The 21,809-nt window shown below is 47.3% G+C and overlaps 1 protein-coding gene across 1 annotated transcript in view; it reads right to left on the reverse strand.

Annotated features, from left to right (window-relative positions):
- The window catches only part of LOC128698416 (methyltransferase-like protein 27), a 251,857-nt gene that overhangs the window by 134,859 nt on the left and 95,189 nt on the right, over positions 1-21,809 (reverse strand). The window contains exon 3 of the mRNA XM_070096760.1: positions 17,500-17,651. Coding sequence (XP_069952861.1) covers positions 17,500-17,651 — 152 coding nt within the window. The remainder of the gene's footprint in view (positions 1-17,499; positions 17,652-21,809) is intronic.

A 21,809-nucleotide genomic window follows, 5' to 3' on the forward strand; every position in this document is an offset into this window, starting at 1 on the left:
CAACACATCCCTTGAAACTGGGCAACTACCTGAGAAATGGAAGACAGCTAATATAGTCCTCATATTTTAGAAAGGAAACAGAAACGAGGCGCTAAACTACAGACCTGTGTCTCTGACATGTATTGTGTGCTAAGTCATGGAGAAAGTTATCAGGAGGAGAGTGGTCGAACACCTGGAAAGGAACAAGATTATAAATGAAAACCAGCATGGGTTCATGGAAGGTAAATCTTGTATCACAAACCTCCTGGAGTTTTATGACAAGGTAACAGAAGTAAGACACGAGAGAGAGGGGTGGGTAGATTGCGTTTTCCTAGACTGCAGGAAGGCCTTTGACACAGTTCCCCACAAGAGATTAGTGCAGAAGCTGGAGGATCAGGCGCATCTAACAGGGAGGGCACTGCAATGGATCAGGGAATACCTGACAGGGAGGCAGCAACGAGTCATGGTACGTGAAGAGGTATCACAGTGGGCGCCTGTGACGAGCGGGGTCCCACAGGGATCAGTTCTAGGACCAGTGCTATTTTTGATATATGTGAACGACATGAAGGAAGGAATAGACTCTGAAGTGTCCCTATTCGTAGATGATATGAAGTTGATGAGAAGAATTAAATCGGATGAAGATGAGGCAGGACTGCAAAGAGACCTGGACAGGCTGGACATGTGGTCTAGTAACTGGCTTCTCGAATTCAATCCAGCCAAATGCAAAGTCATGAAGATTGGGGAGGGGCAAAGAAGACTGCAGACAGAGTATAGGCTAGGTGGACAAAGACTACAGACCTCACTCAGGGAGAAAGACCTTGGGGTGACCATAACACCGAGCACATCACCGGAGGCACACATCACATTTAAGAATAAAACTAAGTATGCCCGAAATGCCTAGCCATGCTAAGCGTTCTAGTGGTACACTCTGTAATCTCAATTTTACTACATGTTAAACCAAACAATAACCAAATTTCTGTTAACTCAGCATTGTAATCCTTATAGAGAATAAACTTTGAATTTGAATTTGAATTTGAATTTGAATCAACTAAATAACTGCTGCAGCATACGGGCGCCTGGCAAACCTGAGAATAGCGTTTCGATACCTTAAAAAGGAATCGTTCAAGACACTGTACACTGTGTATGTTAGGCCCATACTGGAGTATGCAGCACCAGTCTGGAACCCACACCTGGTCAAGCACGTCAAGAAGTTAGAGAATGTACAAAGGTTTGCAACAAGGCTAGTCCCAGAGCTCAAGGAAATGTCGTACGAGGAAAGGTTAAGGGAGATCGGACTGACGACACTGGAGGACAGAAGGGTCAGGGGAGACATGATAACGACATACAACATACTGCGGGGAATAGACAAGGTGGACAGAGATAGGATGTTCCAGAGAGGGGACACAGAAACAAGGGGTCACAACTGGAAGCTGAAGACTCAGACGAGTCACAGTGACGTTAGGAAGTATTTCTTCAGTCATAGAGTCGTCAGGAAGTGTAATAGCCTAGCAAGTGAAGTAGTGGAGGCAGGAACCATACATAGTTTTAAGAAGAGGTATGATACAGCTCAGGAAGCAGAGAGAGAGAGGACCTAGTAGCGATCAGTGAAGAGGCAGGGCCAGGAGCTGAGTCTCGACCCCTGCAACCACAATTAGGTGAGGAATTAGGTGAGCACACACACGCACATACTAACACACACACACACACACACACACACACACACACTTACACGCACACACATATTCACATACACACACACACACAAGCACACACACACACACAGTAGCGACCAGGGAAGAGGCGGGGCCAGCAGCTATGACTCGACACCTCAACCACAACTAGGTGAGTACACACCATCTTCTGATCAGAATTTAGTCACTCTGGTATTATTTAGTTATCCTACGTTAAATAAACAGATTGTTCTTTTAAGTGCTAACTAGATCCATGTGACCTTAAAACCATTGTGAACAATTTACTTGTTATATATCCTAAGTTAATATATAACTTGCCCTTCAACTGCCTATGCGGAAAAAAAAAATGTGCATTCCAGTGACAGCTATTGAAGAAAAAAAAACAATATTATAGCTTTCCAAAATATTTTTCCTTATCTAGGCCTGGGGACAGTTGGTCCCAAAGATGAGGAGGTACTTGTGCCTCCTCCCATGGGAGACTTAGGTCTCAGACACTCCCTAAAGAAGGAGCCAAGGCCGGGCCACCACTTGGAAAAGGCCCGGGCCGGGAGAATACCGGCTAATCTTTAATAATAATAATAATAACTTATCTAGGCCTGGGGACAGTTGGTCCCAAAGATGAGGGGGTACTTGTCCCTCCTCCTATGGCAGACTTACGTCTCAAAATACTCCCCAGATAGGGAGCCAAGGCCGGGTCACCACTACTTGGAAAAGACCCTGGCCGGGAGTATACCGTCGAATAAAAAAAAATTCCTTATTTTCGAAATGATCGACACCATGCCCAGCCCTTCTAAGGTAGGGTAGGTCCCTGAGCCCGAGCTTGCAGCTCACAAAACTGTCATTCCCATTAGCCCCCTTGGGGCAGGGATGGCAGACCAGAGAGGCCTAGTTTGTGGCTAGGCCTGGGGACACTTGGTCCCAAAGATGAGGAGGTACTTGTGCCTCCTCCCATGGCAGACTTAGGTCTCAGACACTCCCTAAAGAAGGAGCCAAGGCCGGGCCACCACTTGGAAAAGGCCCGGGCCGGGAGAATACCGGCTAATCTTTAATAATAATAAATAATTATTTTGGAAATGTTTTAAGACAGAATGTGTGACATCTGACTGTTACTTACGAAGCATTGAAAGTGACTTTGTTGCAAATATGGCAACATGACATGGAAGTTGCTGTTTTAATAACTTTTATCATTTTTTTCCAGTTTTTAAACATGTTTTTTTATGAATCATATATTTTACAACTGTGAATAATTAGTTCAGGTATTTACTGGCTTCCACCGAGCCTTGCTGCCAACTAGTACCATTAGTTTTCTCTGATGTTATCATTACCAAGCCAACTAGTACCATTAGTTTTCTCTGATGTTATCATTACCAAGTCAACTAGTACCATTAGTTTTCTGTGATGTTATCATCATCAAGCCAACTAGTACCATTAGTTTTCTGTGATGTTATCATCATCAAGCCAACTAGTACCATTAGTTTTCTCTGATGTTATCATTACCAAGCCAACTAGTACCATTAGTTTTCTCTGATGTTATCATTACCAAGTCAACTAGTACCATTAGTTTTCTCTGATGTTATCATTACCAAGCTAACTAGTACCATTAGTTTTCTCTGATGTTATCATCATCAAGCCAACTAGTACCATTAGTTTTCTCTGATGTTATCATCATCAAGCCAACTAGTACCATTAGTTTTCTCTGATGTTATCATTATCAAGCCAACTAGTACCATTAGTTTTCTCTGATGTTATCATTACAAAGCCAATTAGTACCATTAGTTTTCTCTGATGTTATCATTACCAAGCCAACTAGTACCATTAGTTTTCTCTAATGTTATCATCATCAAGCCAACTAGTACCATTAGTTTTCTCTGATGTTATCATCATCAAGCCAATTAGTACCATTAGTTTTCTCTGATGTTATCATTATCAAGCCAACTAGCACCATTAGTTTTCTCTGATGTTATCATTACCAAGCCAACTAGTACCATTAGTTTTCTCTAATGTTATCATCATCAAGCCAACTAGTACCATTAGTTTTCTGTGATGTTATCATCATCAAGCCAACTAGTACCATTAGTTTTCTCTGATGTTATCATTACCAAGCCAACTAGTACCATTAGTTTTCTCTGATGTTATCATTACCAAGCCAACTAGTACCATTAGTTTTCTCTGATATTATCATTACCAAGCCAACTAGTACCATTAGTTTTCTCTGATGTTATCATTACCAAGCCAACTAGTACCATTAGTTTTCTCTGATGTTATCATTACCTAGCCAACTAGTACCATTAGTTTTCTCTGATGTTATCATTACCAAGCCAACTAGTACCATTAGTTTTCTCTGATGTTATCATTACCAAGCCAACTAGTACCATTAGTTTTCTCTGATGTTATCATTACCAAGCCAACTAGTATCATTAGTTTTCTCTGATGTTATCATTACCAAGCCAACTAGTACCATTAGTTTTCTCTGATGTTATCATTACCAAGCCAACTAGTACCATTAGTTTTCTCTGATGTTATCATTACCAAGCCAACTAGTACCATTAGTTTTCTCTGATGTTATCATTACCAAGCCAACTAGAACCATCAGTTTTCTCTGATGTTATCATTAACAAACCAGCTAGTACCATTTTGGAGTTGCTAAAATTTAGGCGTTAATTTAGGTCATCTGTAGTTTAAGGGTTAATTAAACTATCTTAAAAGCCGTTCTTACGCAGAGAAAACTTTGTGTTGAATTTGGATTGTGAATATCTCAGTTTTTCTTTAAGAAATTTTAAACATTAAAATATTGCTTTTCATAAGATAATTTGTGAGTGTCACATATGATTTGTTTCAACACTAACATGATGATAGCATGATGATAACATGATGATAGCATGATGATAGCATGATGATAGCATGATGATAACATGATGGTGCAACTTCTAAGTAACTTCAAGAATGGTGCTTATGTATTAAAGAATATTGGTCTTACCTTCACTTTGAAAAGTCTGAATTAGACTTGGGCTGTGTATGTCCTAACTTACCATTATTATTATTGAAGAAATTTGTATTTTACTTTCAATTTGATGACTGTGAACTGATTTCTCAATCTATGCAAATCTTTAATAGTAATATTTAACTGACTTACCAACTTGTGCCACGATGTGCACTAATCCAGTCATGCATACTGAGACGCAGGAGACTGTGGTGCACACTGAGACGCAGGAGACTGTGGCGCACACTGAGACACAGGAGACTGAGGTGCACACTGAGACACAGGAGACTGTGGTGCACACTGAGGCACAGGAGACTGTGGTGCACACTGAGACAGAGGAGACTGTGGTGCACACTGAGACAAGAAGACTGTGGAGCACACTAAGACACAGGAGACTGTGGTGCACACTGAGGCACAGGAGACTGTGGTGCACAATGATGCACAGGAGACTGGTGAACATTGAGGCACAGGAGACTGTGGTGCACACTGAGGCACAGGAGACTGTGGTGCACACTGAGGCACAGGAGACTGTTGTGCAAACTGAGACACAGGAGACTGTGGTGCACACTGAGGCAGAGAAGACTGTGGTGCACACTGAGGCACAGAAAACAGTGATGCACACTGAGGCACAGTAGACTGATTTGCACACTGAGATCCAGGAGATTGTGGTGCACACTGAGGCACAGGAGACTGTGGTGCACACTGAGGCACAGGAGACTGTGGTGCACACTGAGACACATGAAAATGTGGTGCACACTGAGATGCAGGAGACTGTGGTGCAAACTGAGGCACATGAGACTGTGGTGCACACTGACGCACAGGAGACTGTGGTGCACACTGAGACACAGGAGACTGTGGTGCACACTGAGACACAGGAGACTGAAGTGCACACTAAGACACAGGAGATTGTGGTGCACATTGAGACACAGTAGTCTGTGGTGCACACTGAGGCACAGGAGACTGCGGTGCACACTGAGGCACTGGAGACTGTGGTGTAGTCTGAGGCACAGGAAACTGTTGTGCACACTGAGGCACAGGAGACTGTGGTGGACACTGAGACACAGGAGACTGTGGTGCACACTAAGACACAGGAGACTGGTGCACACTAAGACACAGGAGACTGTGGTGCACACTACGACGCAGGAGACTGTGGTGCACACTGAGGCGCAAGAGACTGTGGTGAACACTAAGGCACAAGAGACTGTGGTGCACATTGAGGCACAGGAGAATGTGGTGCACACTGAGACACAGGAGATTGTGGTGAACACTGAGGCACAGGGTGCTGTGGTGCACACTGAGACACAGGAGATTGTGGTGCACACTGAGACACAGGAGATTGTGGTCCACACTGAGACACTGGAGATTGTGGTGCACACTGAGGCACAGGAGACTGTGGTGGACATTGAGACACAGGAGACTGCGGTGCACTTTGAGGCACAGGAGATTGTGGTGCACACTGAGGCACAGGAGACTGTGGTGCACACTGAGACACAGGAGACTGTGGTGCACCACGACACAGGACACTGTGGTGCACACTGAGGCGCAAGACACTGAAGTGCACACTCACACACAGGAGACTGTGGTGCACATTAAGACACAGGGGGCTGTGGTACACACTGAGACACAGGAGGCTGTGGTGCACACTGAGGCACAGGAGACTGTGGTGCACACTGAAGCACAGGAGACTGTGATGCACACTGAGACACAGGAGACTGTGGGGCACACTTAGGCACAGGAGATTGGTGTGCACACTGAGGCACAGGAGACTGTGCTGCACAATAAGGCACAGGAGTTTGTGGTGCACACTGAGACAGAGAAGACTGTGCTGCACAATAAGGCACAGGAGGTTGTGGTGCACACTGAGGCACAGGAGACTGTGCTGCACAATAAGGCACAGGAGGTTGTGGTGCACACTGAGGCAGAGGAGACTGTGCTGCACAATAAGGCACAGGAGTTTGTGGTGCACACTGAGGCACAGGAGACTGTGCTGCACAATGTGGCCGAGGAGACTGTTGTGCACACAGTGTCCCAGGAGACTGTTGAACACACTGTGGCCCAGAAGACTGTAGTGCACACTGTTGATCAGGAGACTGTGGTGCACACTGTATCCCAGGAGACTGTGGTGCACACTGTGGCCCAGGAGACTGTTGCGCACACTGTGGCCTAGGAGACTGTGGTGCACACTGTGTCCCAGGAGACTGTGGTGCTTACTGTGGCAGAGGAGACTGTTGTACACACTGTGGCCCATGAGACTGTGATGCACACTGTGGCCAAGGACTGTGGTGCAGACTGTGGCCCATTAGACTGTGGTGCACACTGTGGCCCAGGAGACTGCAGTGCACACTGTGGCCCAGGAGACTGTTGTGCACACTGAGACACATGAGACTGTGATGCACACTGTGGCCAAGGACTGTGGTGCAGACTGTGGCCCATTAGACTGTGGTGCACACTGTGGCCCAGGAGACTGCAGTGCACACTGTGGCCCAGGAGACTGTTGTGCACACTGAGACACATGAGACTGTGGTGCACACTGAGGCAAAGGAAACTGTGGTGCACACTGAGAAACAGGAGACTGTCGCGCACACTGAGGCACAAGAGACTGAGGTGCACACTGAGACACAGGAGACTGTGGTGCACACTGAGACACAGAAGACTGTGGTGCACACTGAGACACAGGAGACTGTGGAGCACACTAAGACACAGGAGACTGAGGTGCACACTGAGACACAGGAGACTGTGGTGCACACTAAGACACAGGAGACTGTGGTGCACATTGAGACACAGTAGTCTGTGGTGCACACTGAGGCACAGGAGACTGTGGTGCAGTCTGAGGCACAGGAAACTGAGGTGCACACTGAGGCACAGGAGACTGTGGTGGACATTGAGACACAGGAGACTGCGGTGCACACTTAGACACAGGAGGCTGTGGTGCACACTGAGGCACAGGAGACTGTGGTGCACACTAAGATGCAGGAGACTGTGGTCCACACTGAGACACAGGAGACTGTGGTGCACACTACGACACAGGACACTGTGGTGCACACTGAGGCGCAAGAAACTGTAGTGCACACTCATACACAGGAGACTGTAGTGCACATTAAGACACAGGGGGCTGTGGTGCAGTCTGAGGCACAGGAAACTGTGGTGCACACTGAGGCACAGGAGACTGTGGCGGACATTGAGACACAGGGGGCTGTGGTGCACACTGAGACACAGGAGGCTGTGGTGCACACTGAGGCACAGGAGACTGTGGTGCACACTGTGGCACAAGAGAGTGTGGTTCACACTGAGGCACAGGAGCCTGTGGTGCACACTGAGACACAGAAGATTTTGGAGCACACTGAGACACAGGAGATTGTGGTGCACAATGAGACACAGGAGATTGCGGTGCACACTGAATCATAGGAGACTGTGGTGCACACTGAGGCACAGGAGATTGGGGTTCACACTGAGGCACAGGAGACTGTGCTGCACAATAAGGCACAGGAGTTTGTGGTGCACACTGAGGCAGAGGAGACTGTGCTGCACAATAAGGCACAGGAGTTTGTGGTGCACACTGAGGCACAGGAGACTGTGGTGCACACTGAGGCAGAGGAGACTGTGGTGCACACTCAGGAACAGGAGACTGTGCTGCACAATAAGGCACAGGAGGTTGTGGTGCACACTGAGGCAGAGGAGACTGTGCTGCACAATAAGGCACAGGAGTTTGTGGTGCACACTGAGGCACAGGAGACTGTGGTGCACACTGAGGCAGAGGAGACTGTGGTGCACACTGAGGCACAGGAGTCTGTGCTGCACAATAAGGCAGAGGAGACTGTGGTGCACACTTAGGGACAGGACACTGCGGTGCACACTGAGGCGAAGTAGACTGTGGTGCACACTAACCCACAGGAGACTGTGGTGCAAACTGAGGCACAGGAGACTGTTGTGCACAATGTGGCACAGGAGACTGTGGTGCACACTGAGGCACAGTAGACTGGGTGCACACTGAGACACAGGAGACTGTTGTGCACAATGTGGCACAGGAGACTGTATTGCACACTGAAGCACCCTTGACTCTGGTGCACACTGAGGCACGGGACACTGTGGTGCACAATTTGGCACAGGAGATTGTGGTGCACAGTGAGGCACAGGAGACTGTTGGGCACAATGTGGCACTGGAGACTGTGGTGCATACTGATACACAGGTGATTGTGATGCACACTGAGGGACAGGAGACTGAGGTGCACGTTGTGGCACAGGAAACTGTGGTGCACACTGAGGGATAGGAGACTATTGTGCACACTAAGGCACAGGAGACTGTGGTACACACTGAGGGACAGGAGACTTTGATGCACATTAAGACACAGGAGACTGGTGAACACTGAGGCACAGGAAACTGTGATGCACACTGAGGGATAGGAGACTATTGTGCACACTGAGGTACAGGAGACTGTGGTGCACACTGAGTCACATTAAACTGTGGTGCACACTGAGACACATTAGACTGTGGTGCACACTGAGGCATAGGATTCTTTGGTGCACACTGAGGCAAAGGATTCTTTGGTGCACACTGAGGCACAAGAAACTGTGGCGCACTCTGAGGCACAGGAGTCTTTTGTGCACACTCAGGCATAGGAGACTGTTGTGCACACTGAGGCACAGGAGACATTAGTGCACACTGATGCTCAGGAGACTGTGGTGAACAATGAGACACAGGAGACTGTGGTGCTCACTGAGGCACAGGAGACTGTGGTGCACACTGAGACACAAAAGACTGTGGTGCACACTTAGGTACAGAAGACTGTGGTGCACACTGAGGCATAGGGGACTGTGGTGCACACTGAGGCATATGAGACTGTGGTGAATACTGAGACCCAGGAGACTGTGGTGCACACTGAGGCATAGGAGACTGTGGTGCTCACTGAGGCAAAGGAGACTGTGGTGCACACTGAGACACAGGAGACTGTGGTGCACACTGAGGCACGGGAGACTGTGGTGCACACTGAGGCACAGGAGACTGTGGTGCACACTGAGGAACAAGAAATTGAGGTGCACACTGAGGCACAAGAGACTGTTGTGCACAGTGAGGGACAGGAGACTGTTGTGCACAATAGGAAGAGGAGACTGTGGTGCACACTGAGGCACAGGAGACTCTGGTGCACACTGAGGCCCCAAAGAATGTGGTGCACACTGAAGCACCCCTGACTCTGGTGCACACTGAGGCACGGCACATTGTGGTGAACAATTCGGCATCGGAGATTGTGGTGCTCAATGAGGCACAGGAGATTTTGGTGCACATTGAGGCACAGTAGACTCTGTTGCACACTGAGGTAAAGGAGATGGTGCGCACTGAGACACGGGAGACTGTGGTGCACACTGAGGCATAGGAAACTGTTGTGCAGACTGAGGCACAGGAGAGTGTGGTGCACACTGAGACACAGGAGACTGTGGTGCTCACTGAGGCACAGGAGACTGCGGTGCACACTGAGACACAGGAGACTGTGGTGCACACTTAGGTACAGAAGACTGTGGTGCACACTGAGGCATATGAGACTGTGGTGAATACTGAGACACAGGAGACTGTGGTGCACATTGAGGTAAAGAAGACTGTGGTGCACACTGAGGCATAGGAGACTGTGGTGCACACTGAGGCATAGGAGACTGTAGTGCACACTGAGACACAGGAGCCTGTGGTGCACACTGAGGAACAAGAAATTGTGGAGCACACTGAGGCACAGAAGGCTGTGGTGCACAATAGGCAGAGGAGACTGTGGTGCACAATTCGGCATAGGAGATTGTGGTGCACAATGAGGCACAGGAGATTGTGGTGCACACTGAGACACAGGAGACTGTGGTGCACACAGACGCAAAGGAGTCTTTGGTGCACAATGAGGCTCAAGAAACTGTGGTGCACTCTGAGGCACAGGAGTCTTTTATGCACACTGAGGCATATGAGACTGTTGTGCACACTGAGGCACAGGAGACTTTAGTGCACACTGACGCACAGGAAGACTGTGGTGCACACTGAGACACAGGAGACTGTGGTGCACACTGTGACACAGGAGACTGTGGTGCTCACTTAGGTACAGAAGACTGTGGTGCACACTGAGGCATAGGAGACTGTGGTGGATACTGAGACGCCGGAGACTGTGGTGAACGTTGATGTAAAGAAGACTGTGGTGCACACTGAGGCATAGGAGACCGTGGTGCACACTGAGGCATAGGAGACTGTGGTGCACACTGAGGCACAAGAGACTGTGGTGCACACTGAGGCACGGGAGACTGTGGTGCACACTGAGGCACAGGAGACTGTGGTGCACACTGAGGAACAAGAAATTGTGGTGCACACTGAGGCACAGGAGACTGTTGTGCACACTGAGGCACAGGAGACTGTGGTGCACAATAGGCAGAGGAGACTGTGGTGCACACTGAGGCACAGCAGACTGTGGTGCACACTGAGAACCCAAAGATTGTGTTGCACACTGAAGCACCCTTGACTCTGGTGCACACTGAGGCATGGCACAGTGTGGTGCACAATTCGGCATAGAAGATTGTGGTGCACAATGAGGCACAGGAGATTGTGGTGCACATTAACGCGCAGTAGACTCTGTTGCACACTGAGGTCCAGGAGACTGTGGTGCACACTGAGACACAGGAGACTGTGGTCCACAATGAGGCACAGGAGACTGTGGTGCACACTGAGACACAGGAGACTGTGGTGCACAATGAGACACGGGGGACTGCATTGCACACTGAGACACTCGAGACTGAGGTGACACCGAGGCACAGGAGACCGTTGCGCACACTGAGGTCCAAGAGACTGTTGTGCACAGTGAGTCACAGGAGTCTGTGGTGCTCACTGAGGCACTGAAGATTGTGCTGCACCCTGACACACAGGATACTGTGGTGCAAACTGAGGGACATGAGACTGAGGTGCACATTGAGGCACATGAGATTGTAGTGCACACTGAGACACAGGAGACTGCGGCGCACACTGAGGCACAGGAAACTGTGGTGCACACTGAGGTCCAGGAGACTATTGTGCTCACTGAGACACAGGAGACTGTGGCGCACTCCGAGGCACAGCAGACTGTGGTGCACACTGTGGCCCAGGAGACTGTGGTGCACACTGTGGCCCAGGAGACTGTTGTGCACACTGTAGCCCAGGAGACTGTTGTCCACACTGTTGCCCAGGAGACTGTTGTGCACACTTTGGCCCAAAAGACTGTGGTGCACACTGTGGCCCAGCAGACTGTTGTGCACACTGTTGCCCAGGAGACTGTTGTCCTCACTGTGGCCCGGGAGACTGTTGTGCACACTTTGGCCCAGGAGGCTGTGGTGCACACTGTGGCCCAGGAGACTGTTGTGCACACTGTGGCCCAGGAGACTGTGGTGCACACTGTGGCCCAGGAGATTGTGGTACACAGTGAGGCAAAGGAGTCTGTGGTGCACACTGAGGCACTAAAGATTGTGCTGCACCCTTACACACAGAATACTGAGGTGCACACTGAGGCACCGGAGTCTTCGGTCCACACTGAGGCACAAGAGACTGTGGTGCACTCTGAGGCACAGGAGTCTTTTGTGCACACTGAGGCATAGGAGACTGTTGTGCACACTGAGGCACAGGAGACTTTGCTGCACACTGAGGCACTGGAGACTGTGGTGCTCACTGAGGCACAAGAGACTGTGGTGCACATTGAGGGACATGAGACTGAGGTGCACATTGAGGCACAGGAGACTGTTGTGCACACTGAGGTATTGGAGACTGTGGTGCACACTGTGGGACAGGAGACTATTGTGCACACTGAGGCACAAGAGACTATGGGGCACACAGAGACACAGGAGACTATGGTGCACACTAAGGCACAGGAGATTGTAGTGCACACTGAGACACAGGAGATTGCGGCGCACTCTGAGGCACAGGAAACTGTGGTGCACACTGAGGTCCCGGAGAATATTGTGCGCACTGAGGCACAGGAGACTGTGGCGCACACCGAGGCACAGGAGACTGTGGTGCACACTGTGGCCCAGGAGACTGTGGTGCACACTGTGGCCCATGAGACTATTGTGCACACTGTTGCCCAGGAGACTGGGGTGCACACTGTTGCCCAGGAGACTGTGGTGCACACTGTGGCCCAGGAGACTGGATGCACACTGTGGCCCAGGAAACTGTTGTGCACACTGTGGCCCAGGAGACTGTAGTGCACACTGTTGCCCAGGAGACTGGGGTGCACACTGTGGCCTAGGAGACTGTGGTGCACACTGTGGCCCATGAGACTGTGGTGCACACTGTGGCCAAGGAGACTGTGGTGCACACTGTGGCCCAGGAGGCTGTGGTGCACACAGTGGCCCAGGAGACTGTGGTGCACAGTGTGGCCCATGAGACTGTGGTGCTCACTGTGGCTCAGGAGACTGTTGTACACACTGTGGCCAAGGAGGCTGTGGTGCACACTGTGGCCCAGGAGACTGTGGTGCACACTGTGGCTCATGAGACTGTGGTGCACACTGTGGCCCAGGAGACTGTGGTGCACACTGTGTCCCAGGAGACTGTGGTGCACACTGTGGCCCAGGAGACTGTGGTGCACATTCTGGCCCAGGAGACTGTGGTGCACACAGTGGCCCAGGAGACTGTGGTGCACACTATGGCCCAGGAGACTGTGGTGCACACAGTGGCCCAGGAGACTGTGGTGCACACTGTGGCCCAGGAGACTGTTGTGCACAATGTGGCCCAGGAGACTGTGGTGTACACTGCGTCCCAGGAGACTGTTGTACTCACTGTGGCCCAGGAGACTGTGGTGCACACTGTGGCCCAGGAGACTGTGGTGCACACTGTTGGCCAGGAGACTGTGGTGCACACTATGGCCCAGGAGACTGTGGTGCACACAGTGGCCCAGGAGACTGTGGTGCACACTGAGGCACAGGAGACTGTGGTGCAAAATGTGGCCCAGGAGACTGTGGTGCACACTGTGGCCCAGGAGACTGTGGTGCACACTGAGGCACAGGATACTGTGGTGCAAAATGTGGCCCAGGAGACTGTGGTGCACACTGTGGCCCAGGAGACTGTGGTGCACACTGTGGCCCAGGAGACTGTGGTGCACACTGTGGCCCAGGAGAGTGTGGTGCACACTGTGGCCCAGGAGACTGTGGTGCACACTGTGGCCTAGGAGAGTGTGGTGCACACTGTGGCCCAGGAGACTGTGGTGCACACTGTGGCCCAGGAGACTGTGGTGCACACTGTGGCCCAGGAGAGTGTGGTGCACACTGTGGCCCAGGAGACTGTGGTGCACACTGTGGCCTAGGAGAGTGTGGTGCACACTGTGGCCCAGGAGACTGTGGTGCACACTGTGGCCCAGGAGACTGTGGTGCACACTGTGGCCCAGGAGACTGTGGTGCACACTGTGGCCCAGGAGACTGTGGTGCACACTGTGGCCCAGGAGACTGGGTATGACCTTCTCGGATCACTCTCCCACCAAACTATATTTAGTTTATTTTTTTTTCTGTAATATTCATAATTAGAAACTTAAGTCTGGTTTGCAAGATTGTTTTTTTTTCGTGAATTTTCAAGTGATTCTTAACCTGTATGTTTGTGCCTTGATAGATAATGCTCTCTAGAATTTCGTGACAAAATTATCCATACATAAACCCCATCACAAACCCATCAGAAACCCCACCCACACAGTGACAACCCCCAGTGCAACTGAACAATCTAAGCCAAAACCCACACACTGTTCCCTCTCCCCCACCCCCAACATCACAAACCCTACCCCTACAGCTGCTCCCCATGGGCACTCTGCCCTCACCCCCCCCCCATCACAAACCCCACCCACACCGCAAATCCACATAGTCCCCCTCCAGGGCTTCCGCTTCCCCAACCCCAATATTTTCCCAGAACCACCGTGATAGATAAGAAATTGAAGGTGTGGTACATGAACGCAGATTGATTAACAAATAAATATGAGAAGAGGCATGAAAGAATCAATGACAAGTACCCAGACATCATAGCAGTCACAAAAACGAAACTCACTAAAACAATAACAGATGCAATCTTCCCACCGGGATATCAGATCCTGAGGAAATACAGAAGGTGCAGAGGGGGAGGAGGGGTTGCACTGCTCATAAACATCCGATGGGGTTTTGAGGAAATGGAATGCATAGGCGACATTGGAGAAAGGGACTACATAGCAGCTACATTTCAGTCTGAGGAACATAAGGTAGTCATTGCAGTGATGTATATCCCACCACAGAACTGAAGACGGCCAAGAGAGGAATATGAAGAGAACAACAGAGCGATGGTGGACACAAAGAGCTGAATCGTGCAGAGCAAAGTTACTGGTTATGGGTGATTTCAACCATAGGGAGATCAACTGGGAAAACCTGGAGCCTCACGGGGGTCCTGACACATGGAGAGCCAAGATGATGGATGTAGTACTGGAAAACCTCATGCATGAACACGTCAGGGACACAACCAGAGAGAGAGGAGAGGATGAACCAGCAAGACTGGACCTTTTGTTCACCCTGAGCAGTGCAGATATTGAGAACATCTCTAATGAGAGGCCCCTTGGAGCTAGCGATCACGTGGTTCTGAGTTTTGATTACACAGTAGAGCTGCAAGTGGAGAGGGTAACAGGAGTCAATTGGGAAAAGCCAAACTATAAAAGGGGAGACTACACAGGTATGAGGTACTTACTGCAGGAGGTTCAGTGGGACAGAGAACTGGTAGGAAAGTCATTAAACGAAATGATGGAATATATAACAACAAAATGCAAGGAGGCAGAGGAAAGGTTTGTTCCCAAGGGCAACAGAATTAATGGGAAAACCAAAGTGAGTCCTTGGTTTACCCGAAGGTATAGGGAGGCAAAAACTAAGTGCATTAGAGAATGGAAGAGGTACAGAAGGCAAAGAACCCAGGAAAATAAGGAGATCAGTAGAAGGGCCAGAAACAAGTATGCACAGATAAGGAGGGAGGCCCACTGACAGTATGAAAACAGCATAGCATCGAAAGTCAAGTCTGACCCGAAACTGCTGTATAGCCTCATTAGGAGGAAGACAACAGTCAAAGACCAGGTGATCAGGCTGAGGAAAGAAGGTGGGAAACTCACAAGAAACGATCAAGAGGTATGTGAGGAGCACAACAAGAGATTTAAGGAAGTGTTCACTGTGGAGACAGGAAGGACTCTGGGAAGACAGGACAGAGGGGGACAGCAACAGGGAATACACCAACAAGTGCTGGATGACATACACACAACTGAGGAGGAGGTGAAGAAGCTGCTAAGTGACCTTGATACTTCAACGGCAATGGGACCAGACAACATCTCCTCGTGGGTCCTTAGATAGGGAGCAAAAATGTTGTGTGTGTCATTAACCACAATCTTCAATACATCCTTTGAAACTGGGCAACTATCTCAGGTATGGAAGACAGCAAATGTAGTTCCCACTTTTAAAAAAGGAGACAGAAAAGAGGCACTAAACTGCAGACCATGGAGAAGATTATCAGGAGGAGAGTGGTGGAGCACCTTGAACAAAACAAAAGTATAAATGACAACCAGCACGGGTTCATGGAAGGCAAGTCCTGCGTCACAAATCTTCTGGAGTTTTATGGTAAAGTAACAGACGTAAGAAACGAGGGAGAGGGGTGGGTTGATTGCATCTTCTTGGACTGTAAGAAGGCCTTCGACACAGTTCCTCAAAAGAGATTAGTGCAGAAACTAGAGGATCAGGTGCTTGTAACGGGAAGGGCACTTTAATGATTCAGAGAATACCACACAGAGAGGCAACAACGAGTCATGGTATGTGATTAGGTATCACAGTGGGCACCTGTGACGAGCGGGGTATCACAAGGGTCGGTTCTAGGAGCAGTGCTATTTTTGGTATATGTGAATAACATGATGGAATGGATAAACTCAGAGGTATCCCTGTTCGCAGATGATGTGAAGTCAATGAGGAGAATTGAATCAGATGAGGATCAGACAGGCTTTCATAGAGGCCTGGACAGGCTGGACATGTGGTCCAGCAACTGGCTTCTCAAATTCAACCCTGCCAAATGCAAAGTCATGAAGATCAGAGATGGGCAAAGAAGACCACAGACAGAGTATAGGCTAGGTGGCCAACGACTGCAAACCTCGCTCAAGGAGAAAGATCTTGGCGTGAGTATAACACCGAGTACGTCTCTGGAAGCACACATCAACCTGATACCTGCTGCAGCATTTGGGCGTCTGGCAAACATGAGATTAGCATTCCGATATCTATGTAAGGAATCTTTCAAGACACTGTACACTGTATACGTCAGGCCCATACTTGAGTATGCAGCATCAGTTTGGAACCCACACCGGGTCAAGTACGTTAAGAAATTAGAGAAAGTGCAAAGATTTGCGACAAGGTTAGTTCCAGACCTAAGGAGAATGGCCTACGAAGAAAGGTTGAGGAAAATCGGCCTGACGACACTGGAGAACAGGAGGGATAGGGGAGACATGATAACAACATACAAAATACTGCTTGGAATAGACAAGGTGGACAGGGACAAGATGTTCCAGAGAGGGGGCACAGAAACAAGGGGTCACTCTTGGAAGTTGAAGACTCAGATGAGTCACAGAGATGTTAGGAAGTACTTTTTCAGTCATAGAGCGGTCAGGAAGTGGAACAGTCTAGCAAGCGATATAGTGGAGGCAGGAACCATACATATCTTTAAGACGAGGTATGATAAAGCTCATGAAGCAGGGAGAGAGAGGACCTAGTAGCGTTAAGTGAAGAGGCTGGGCCAGGAGCTGAGTTTCGACCCCTGCACCTACAAATATTTGAGTACAATTAGGCGAGTACTTGAATTAAAGTTTACTTAATCTGAGAAAAGAATGCATTTTTTATAATACGTACGTGAATCCTTTCTTATGAAGTTGGCAACCCACCCAGCCAGTACCTGCGGCCACATCCAGAACTCGCACCTGCTGCCTCTCCTTCTCTGGAACCATATTAGCAATTTCTTCTGCTGCAATACTTGGCGCTCTATACCCCAAAACGGCAGAGTTCTGAATATGTGCAGGAGAGAAAAATCTGACATAAACTATACATGTTATGGAAAAAATTAGACATATGTGCAACAATTTGGTATGTTTACTGATGAAATGCTTCACCACACAGTGGCTTCATCAGTCCATACAAAGGATAATGGTGAAGAAGAGGAGGAGTTTGAGGTAATCAGTCCCTCAGCCTTGTGTCGATGTAATCAGTCCATCAGTCTTGAAAAGAATACAGCATATGTACAAGGAAGTCACTTGAGTCTGCCCGAAATGCCTCAGCATTTCAAGCAGACTCCTTATAACATGTCAGTCACACATTGTAAACTATGTATGAAAATAGACTCATTATAACATGTCAGTCACACATTGTAAACTATGCATGGAAATAGACTCCTTATAACATGTCAGTCACACATTGTAAACTATGCATGGAAATAGACTCCTTATAACATGTCAGTCACACATTGTAAACTATGCATGGAAATAGACTCCTTATAACATGTCAGTCACACATTGTAAACTATGCATGGAAATAGACTCCTTATAACATGTCAGTCACACATTGTAAACTATGCATGGAAATACTCCTTATAACATTGCAGAGGAATGGTTAAAAGAACCGACACGTTGTTAAATTAGACACATGTGCAACTCTTGGGTATCCTTATTGAGGAAACGTTTCGTCACACAGTGGCTTCATCAGTCCATACAAAGGATAAACATGAAGAACAGGAGGAGAATGAGGTAATCAGTCCCTCAACCTTGAGACGATGTGGTCAGTCCATCAATCTTGAATAGTATACGGCACATGAGCGGAGAAGCAGCTTATAAACCGTGTGGCAGGAGAGGTGCAGCAGTCGTAGGTGGTGTCACATTTGTCCAATATGGAAGTAAGTCGTGCCCAAGGGTTAGGTAAGCAAAGAATTCCCAAGTATTAAGATCCCAAGAAGTTACAGTGTCTGACAGGATATCCTTTGTATGGACTGATGAAGCCACTGTGTGGCGAAATGTTTCCTCAATAAAGATACCCAAGAGTTGCACATGTGTCCTTATAACATTTCAGTCACGCATTGTAAAATATGCATGGAAATAGACTCCTTATGACATGTCAGCCACACATTGTAAACTATGCATGGAAATAGACTCCTTATGACATGTCAGCCACACATTGTAAACTATGCATGGAAATAGACTCCTTATAACATGTCAGTCACACATTGTAAACTATGCATGGAAATAGACTCCTTATAACATGTCAGTCACACATTGTAAACTATGCATGGAAATAGACTCCTTATAACATGTCAGTCACACATTGTAAACTATGCATGGAAATAGACTCCTTATAACATGTCAGTCACACATTGTAAACTATGCATGGAAATAGACTCCTTATAACATGTCAGTCACACATTGTAAACTATGAAAAGAAACAAAAATTGGAATTTGAAAAAGAATATAGTGTAGAAAGGTGAGGTGAAGCAGTCATAGCTGGTATCCTTCTTGATAAGGCAAGAGAAAATTTGTGTTTGCAATAATTTCGCCAAATACATTCTCAACCTAACAAATTTATATATATATATATATATATATATATATATATATATATATATATATATATATATATATATATATATATATATATATATATATATATATATATATATATATATATATATATATATATATATATATATATATATATATATATATATATATATATATATATATATATATGTCGTGCCGAATAGGCAGAACTTGCCATCTTGGCTTAAATAGCAACGCTCATATTGCCATATAGGACAAGTGAAAATTTGTGTATGCAATAATTCCGCCAAAATCATTCTGAACCTAACGAAAAAAATATATTTCACTGTGTTTGTTTAGTATTAGATTACTGTAAACTTATCTAATATATATTTAGTTGGGTTAGGCTAAAATAAATTGCTCTTGTTATAATAAGGTTAGGTAAGTTTTCTAAATTCCTTTTTGTGCAAAATTATAAATTTTTACATCAACATTAATGAAAAAAATATATCTTTAAACGTATAAGAGAAATTTTTAGAAAGGACTTAATTTTAAATGAGTTCTTGCTAATTGACCAGTTTTACATATTCGGCACGACATATATATATATATATATATATATTTATATATATATATATATATATATGTATATATATATATATATATGTATATATATATATATATATATATAAGTATATATATATATATATATATATATATATATTTATGTATATATATATATATATATATATATATATATATATATATATATATATATATATATATATATATATATATATATATATATATATATATATATGCACTAAGAAACCAACTCGGCACGGTTTTGGCGTTCAACAGGGCTGTGAAGCAGCTGCCCACGCAGCTGTCCGACGAAAAAGCCTTGGTCAAATTGCACTTCGCCAACGCTTTCAACTCAGTTAGAAGGGATGCTGCTCTCCATGCAGTTCATAGAAACTTCCCTTCCCTTTATCCCTTCACAGAATCGTGTTATAGTGTGACTTTCAAACTATTGTTTGGGGGACCATGACATTGACTCATGTGAGGGCATGCAACAGGGGGACCCTCTAGCCCCCTTTCTATTCTGTTTGGTCATCAAGGAAGTAACAGAAGCACTCTCCAGCGAGCTCAATATCTGGTTCCTGGACGATGGTACCCTAGCTGGCACAACAGAATCTCTCCTGGAGGACATCAGTAAAATTAAAGACATAGGAGAAAGCCTGGGCCTTTCTTTAAACCCCACCAAATGTGAAATAGTTTCTACCAATCGACAGATGATCCAAAATATTAGCGCCGTTTTACCAGGAGCACGAGCCATTGATCCAACCAATAGCATTCTCCTTGGTGCTCCTCTTGGGTCCAGTGTCATCGATCTGACCCTAGAAAAAAAAGTCTCAGACCTCTGGACGATGGAAAGTAGAATGAAAGACACATGATGCCTTCTACCTACTCACCAGGTGCCTGTCAATCCCAAAACTTACCTACTTTCTGAAATGCTCCCCAGCCTTCAGCAGTCCAAAACTCAAGGAATATGACTCTCTCCTTAAGACCATGCTAAAGAGTGTATTGAATCTTTCCCTTGAAGATGGGCAGTGGTTGCAAGCCTCACTTCCGGTCAGGCTTGGGGGGCTAGGAGTACGCAGATCCTCCCAGATTGCTCTACCAGCTTTCCTATCCTCTTCCATAGCATCAAACGAGTAAATAAGACAAATTCTTCCTGATAACCTCAGTGACTCAGATGAAATAAAAGACCCTAGTTATGCCAGTGCTGCTCCAGCACTAAACCCTAGTGAAGCACTGGCTCACAAACAGTCAAGCTGGGATGGCCCGATCTCTGAAAAGGTGCTTGACAACATGCTCAGGGCTGCAACATCAGATAGGGAGACTGCCCTTCTCCAGGCTGTGAGCGCACCTCACTCCGGGGACTTCCTCCAAACAGTTCCCATATCAGCAATGGGAACGCGACTCGACCCTAAGACCCTCCGTATTGCAGTGGCTCTGCGCCTTGCTGCCCCAATTCACACAGAATATACGTGTATTTGCGGCAAAGAGCAAGCAGACCAATATGGTCTACATGGTCTTAACTTTTCCAAAACCAAGAGCTGGCATGCAAGACACAATGAGGTCAACGACATCATAAAGAGAACCCTTGCTACAGCTGGATGCCCAGCCGAGAGGGAGCCACGATCACTAGCAGCCAACAATACCCACAACCCAGCAAACTGCCCCGACGGGATCACCATCCATCCTTGGAAGAATGGCAAGCTCTTAGCATGGGACCATAATATGTGTCCACACTGGCTGACACCTATATCCATCACAGTGTGGGGCGACAGGGAGGAGCTGCTGACCACAGGGAGGAGTACAAGATCAGCAAGTACAGGGACATAAGCCAACAGTATCAATTTGTCCCAGTGGGATATGAGACCTTGGGATCATGGGGAAAAAATGCCACACGTTTCCTTAAAGAATTGGGTTCCAGACTCATCGACACCACCAGGGACCCAAGGGCAGCCACTTTCATGTTCCAGCGCCTCAGCATGGCCATCCAAAGGGGAAATGCTTGGTGCATACTTGGCTCACATCCGGCTTCAGACGAGCTAGGGGAAATTCATGATC

The sequence above is a fragment of the Cherax quadricarinatus genome, chromosome 54 (genome assembly GCF_038502225.1).
Source record: "Cherax quadricarinatus isolate ZL_2023a chromosome 54, ASM3850222v1, whole genome shotgun sequence".
Classification (NCBI taxonomy): Eukaryota; Metazoa; Arthropoda; class Malacostraca; order Decapoda; family Parastacidae; genus Cherax; species Cherax quadricarinatus.